The sequence below is a fragment of the Ixodes scapularis genome, unplaced genomic scaffold, assembly GCF_016920785.2.
Source record: "Ixodes scapularis isolate PalLabHiFi unplaced genomic scaffold, ASM1692078v2 PGA_scaffold3__209_contigs__length_174095766, whole genome shotgun sequence".
Lineage (NCBI taxonomy): Eukaryota > Metazoa > Arthropoda > Arachnida > Ixodida > Ixodidae > Ixodes > Ixodes scapularis.
Window position 1 is genome coordinate 57,237,608 of NW_024609868.1, and position 6,067 is coordinate 57,243,674.

At 47.3% G+C, this 6,067-nt stretch overlaps 1 protein-coding gene across 1 annotated transcript; it reads left to right on the top strand.

The window, feature by feature from the left end:
* Window positions 1–4,329: 4,329 nt before the first annotated feature.
* LOC121837186 (golgin subfamily A member 2-like) lies at window positions 4,330–5,514 on the top strand. Its single transcript, XM_042292733.1, has one exon. It carries the CDS (start codon window positions 4,459–4,461, stop codon window positions 5,512–5,514), a length of 1,056 nt encoding a protein of 351 aa, XP_042148667.1. The 5' UTR covers window positions 4,330–4,458.
* The last annotated feature ends 553 nt before the right edge of the window (window positions 5,515–6,067 follow it).

The following is a 6,067-nucleotide window of genomic DNA, read 5'->3' on the forward strand; positions in this document are numbered from 1 at the left end:
AGATGGAACGACATTGCACCAGGTAATGCTCATTCCGGTCGCCAGATTGGTTTAGTGTCGACTGCAAATTCCCAATACATGGAACGATTTTACAAGGAAAGTCGTCGTAGGACCCAAATAGAGCAGAGAAAAGAAGTGACAAACTGTGATAATAAATTTATTTATACAAAATGTACTGCTACTAGTACATTGTTAGCAGGTGTTTCTTTTTTTTTTTTTTTCTTTTCCTCATACCTGTGAAGTTTACAATATGGCGGCAAAACAGCTCGCCCGTTTAATCTATCCAGCATCACACACGTCAAATCAAATCCGCGCCCCGCGAGCTCTTCTTTCGACTCCGTGTCCCTGCTCCTGCATTTTATATTCCCTTTTTTTCACCAGACTTTCGCGAATAAATCTAGAAGGCGGCCGCAAACTGAAGATGGAGAAGACAAGCTAAATGTCACCTCTTTGGTCACAAAGATCCGAACATCAGTGATGTTAGAGTGAACATCAGTCACAAAAACTGGCGTTCACACGAACGTCAACCTCAAAAAAAAAAATTTATACACCGTTTTACATCAAGTCCGACCCTGCAGTCAATGCTTCGATCCTTATAAGAGCCAATCAAGCAGTGCCAAAATGTCCTCGTCATGGGGCTCGTCTTTTTTGTGGGTTTGCTGAACCATCGCTAAAATCCGCAAGAACAGAAAAAAAGGGCGCGGGATCACGCAAACGTCATTGCGCGTGATTGGTCTGGCCGGTGATTGCAACATGCACAAACTCGTCATGCATTATGCCGACGCACGTTTGGTGCTGCTATTGATTACCTCCATCGGATTGTAGCGTTGTCTGTGGTTGAACCTAATGCGAAACGGAGTCTGGTAATCTTTGGTTCTGGGCTTGCCTATACGCGTAAGGTTCAAGGATGGCTAGGTTATACATTTACGCGTAAATTTTAAACGGTTACGGAAGTGACATAGTGACATCTACTTGGTGGAGGCAATTGGCCCTACCAATCAGACGCCATTACGTCATTTTCGTGACCTTTTAAAACTTACACGTAAATGTCAAACCTAGTCATCGAGATGGCTGAAAAAATCAACCATTGACGTTGAGATGTCGTCTCTATTATGCGTGTGTTCATTCCAAGTTCTGCGTTTGCTGAACAGAAACCAAAAGAAAAACAAACGAACTTGGAGGCATGTAATTATATGGATTGTGCGGTGGCATTGAAACACGGGGTGGAGGAAGATGATCACCCCCCCCCCCCCCCCCCACCTCCACAATTCAGACGTTTCTAGTAAACAATTCGGGAAAGGGAGAGAAATTCCATCCGTCTTCAGTACACCTCCGACAGTACTAGGAATACGCATATATCACGATCGCATAACCTTTTTCCTCTTGGTGACACGTACGGTAATGCATACAAGGTGCGGTTTTATCTACATCTAAAAGATACAAGGTACAGCTAAGAAGAAACTAACTATTTCATTTTTAGTGCAGCCACTATGATCATATTAGTGTGAACTTTCAAGCGGTAAATGATAAAACCGTATAATTGCGAAATTCAACTGAGAATCTTTCAATAAAATATATCACTGGTGGAATTCGAAAGCATGGCCGCTTGGTCAACGATCAAGTTGTCCTGCTTGTCACCTGACGGCAGGTTGTAGTCCTAAAGCCACTCAAAGCCTACCTATAAATGATGTGTGCGTCATATACTTCCGTAGGTTGGGCTTCGGTTCCTATAGCTTTCCAAGGTGGTATAATTTATTTTTGTTGGTTCCTGGGGTTAAAGAATGCACGTGAGAGGCAGCATTACATATATCTCGCTAGACATGGTAATTACAATTCTCCTCTGGTCTCTGTGGTTGGTACGTATTCCACGAGGACAGATGGCGCCACGAATCAAGCGCTACGACCGAATATGTAACGTATTTCATTCGTTGTTTTTGATATGTGCTTTGCTTATCCGGGAAGCCAATCCGGAACCACCTTTCATAAAAGAAGAATAGTGCGTGTACGAACGCATTGTACCGTCATTATTCTGTCTTCGGTTCGGTCAACAGCCAACAAATATTACTGAATGCCTGCGGCCACGAGCAAAGGCAGAAAGAGGAGGGCAGCGCAGAGTCTGCAGGTACAACGGTGGTAACCATAAAAAAAAGGAAAGATATAAGCTTGCTGTATTCGAAGTCTCGAAGGCGGAAATTCTGGGTCGCGTTTCGAAAGAAAGCTCGGATTGGCGGAGCGTGTGGCGTGAGAGGGCGTGCGTACTCCGTTCTTCCAATAGAATTTCACTTCCTTAATCTGGGAAAGGGATCCCGTGGACCGTACAGAGCACACCTAGCTTTTTTATTTCTTTTTTACGCTGCTTCGCCCTCAATTTCATGACGCAGAATGGAAGTTAATCAAAATACCTCGGATAAAAATCACATACAGCGAAGATAGATAGCTGTACATTAATGATGCAACCTTGATTACCATGAGGAACGAAAACTAAACATTGTGTGAGTAAGTTAGTAGAAGAAAAACAAACGTATTTTATAACAATCTAGTATAATAATTACAGTCTTTATTTTCCAGTGCCAGAGAACAACCTCATCGGTGTATGTTGACAGGACACAAGGAAGCAAAATGCACAAAGGATAACAGAAATTGTGCTATTGACGAAATCGATAAAATATCACGTGCTTGTCACGAGACCACCCAACTTATCGCTATCCATTAAAATCTTCGTAAAGAAATAATTGTGGTGTATATAATAAGTACGTCTAAACCAGACATGTACATGTTAATAAAATAGACTAACTAGATACCGTTACACCTATACTCACTCCAAAACTAGGCACAATACGGGGATTCAAAAAGTACGCGATATATGAGCTTCAAGGTAACGCGTTATTTTATCATTGCTCAGAACGTGTAGTTTTAATCAAACAGTAGTCCCTCTTAATATTTGTCGACGTTAATATTGTTATATATGTACTGAAAGGTAGCGCCACCTATGTTGCGTTAGCCCTACTGGCAACTCGTAGCAGAGCTTGCAGAGCCAGCCGGGCGCCATTAGAACAATAAAAAGAACACGTTATGTTTTAAAATCCAGTGCCATCCTGTCAATCTAAAACTCCAAGAAGAACCCACGCATAACATGGTGTCAGAAGTGAGATAAGCAAGTAAGCAGCATCTACCACAGAAGCGATGGCGTTGTTTTTTCCGCCCATTCAAGCCTTCTCGGCAGCCGCCAACCCGGCAGAGGATTGGAGCGACTGGAAGAAGAGCTTCACGATCTACGAACGTGCAACAAAGTACCACAAGGAAGACGACGAGACACGGATTGCTCTGCTGCTACATGTTGGAGGCGCGGAACTCGTGCAGAAGTACCACACATTCACATTTCCGGCGGCGCAGCAGAAGTTCGCCGATGTTTTTCAGTGTTTCGACGAGCACTTCGAAAGGTACCGCAACACAACGCATGCATCCTACGTCTTCCATAACTTGAAACAGTCGAAAGACCAAACGTTCGAGGCCTTCGCTCAAGCCGTAGAAAAGCAGGCAGATCAATGCGCTTTTGGTGAAGCTCGTAACCGTATGATCACCGACTGCCTCGTTCATGGAATAAATAACAACTCGCTGAGAGAACGCTTGTTGCGCGAGAAGAAACTTACACTCGACAAAGTCAAGGACCAGTGTATGGCAGCGCAACTTTCCAGAACGTACGCCTAAGAGATGCAGCCACAGCGTCCGGAGGTGCTCGCAATACATCGCCGCGGTCCACCAACTTCACGGCAGTATGACGCTACGCGGGAATCAAGTGAAGGAGCGCCCACTCACCGCCAGCCACCGCAGCCTCGTCACAACTCGCAAAGAACATGCTCCAGGTGTGGCCAATTTCACCAGCCACGACAGTGCCCAGCATTCGGACAACAGTGTTACAACTGTGGCAAGCCCAACCACTATGCTGCGTTGTGTCAGCAGCAACATCAGCCTCGTCCGTTGCAGTCGCGTCATGCCCACGTCGTGCGAGAGCTGCAGGAGGATGCACCTCTCTCCTTGTATGTGCTGACCGTTCGCACCGTTCAGCACTCTTCTTCATGGAGCCAAAGAGTTAACGTCAGTGGACACGACATTGTGTTCAAACTGGACACTGGATCAGATGTGAACCTAATCTCGACGGAGCAGTTCCAGAAGTTGCCGGATCCCCCACCACTTAACAGCCCTGGTGCTTGTGTGACTACTTACACCGGCGAGCCTTTGCTACTACGTGGAGAGTGCTTTCTAAGATGCAGCGTACCTGGCACATCGGCAACACTGAAGTTCTGCATAGTTGACATGTCAAAAGCTGCCATTTTGGGTTTGGATGCCTGTCGGGAGCTGAAGCTAATACAACTCAACAGACTCAAGTGCAACTCGGTTGATGGCACTACAGGAAGGGATGACACACTAGAAGTATGCTTTCTGGAGCAAAGCTCCTCCATGGCTTTGGCGTCTAAACCCAAGGAGACCCAATCATTGACTGCTCACTCCTGTCAGGACCTCTCCCAGTTAGCAAGTGAGGACCAGCCAAGCAATAGGGTGCTGTCGTCTGCGGAGAGTCTTCGGCAGATCACGCTGCAGCTAAACGGCCTGATGAACGACACCAACGCGGCTGTCAACGGAGACATTGCGGCGCTTGCAGACAGCTCCGGCACCCCGAGGAACGATGCCCTCTTGCGAAGGAACCAGGAGCTGGCCACGAGCCTCCAGTTCATGCAGCGGGACAGGGACCAACTCGAGTTTCAGCTGCAGGAGCTGAGGGGCAAGCTGACATGGCAGCAGCGTGAGTACGAGCGTGAGCAGCAAGAGCGGGAGGATCAGTCCCGGCGCGAGCTAGGGGCCATCAACGACCAGCTACAGGTGCACATCCAGACCATCGGCATCCTGGTGGCCGAGAAGACGGAGCTTCAGTCGGCGCTCTCCCAGAGCCAGCAGACCGCCAAGCAGAAGGCCGTGGAGACGGAAGAATTGCAAGGAAGACTGAAGGCGGCTAGAGAGAGAAACACGGACTTGGAGCGAAAGTTGAACTCTGTCAGCAGCCAGAGCCAGGTTCAGGAGAAGAGTTCCCAAGAGTACCTCAGGCAAATCGAGAGGCTCAAGACGGAAGAGTACAAATCAAGCAAATCAATCGAAGAACTGAAGCAAGAACTTTCTGAGTTGAGCAACAAGCTTGGCAAGAAGGCGAAAGACAATGAAGCCCTGCAACATGAGCTTGGCGACGTCAAGAAGGAGCTGTCCTTGGCGCAGCTTTATGCTCAGCAGCTGGGAGGCGCCCAGGCCTCTGAGAATGTGCACAGCCAGTTGGAGGAGCTCCACCAAGAGAAGTTGGACATGGAGAAGAAAGTCAACAAGTTCAAGGATGCCATGGAGCAGATTGCAGCAGAAAAGCAGCAGATGTCCTCTCACTACCAGTCGTACGTGGACCGGCTCTCTCAGCAGCTGGAAACAAGCAAGGATACGGTGGAGGCACATACCGCAGAAACCGCTACCACTTGAGAGAAGCACACCTGCCACCGAGGGATCGAGAGGCACCACTTCAAGTGCAAAGGAATATGGAGGATCTGTGCCCATTGTCTGCCTTAGATGAAGACTCCTCCCGGGCAGTGAATATACCATGTGATACCAGCAGTGGACCGACAACCTCAGGTCACCTACGTTCAGGAAGACAAGTCCGTCCTCCAAACCGCATGAACTTGTAAAAAAAAAAAGGAAAAAAGGGGCGTGTTATATATGTACTGAAAGGTAGCGCCACCTATGTTGCGTTAGCCCTACTGGCAACTCGTAGCAGAGCTTGCAGAGCCAGCCGGGCGCCATTAGAACAATAAAAAGAACACGTTATGTTTTAAAATCCAGCGCCATCCTGTCAATCCAAAACTCCAAGAACCCACGCATAACAAATATTTGTCGCGTTTAGCGGCGAATTGTCGTAGGGCGGCGCTGTGATCGAATCTTGCTCTTAGTGACAATGGTACTTGTTAATTATCTTTTGTGATTTATAAAAAATTCCCAGAGTGTCTTGTAGTTCAACGATGATTACGGCTCATGGCAC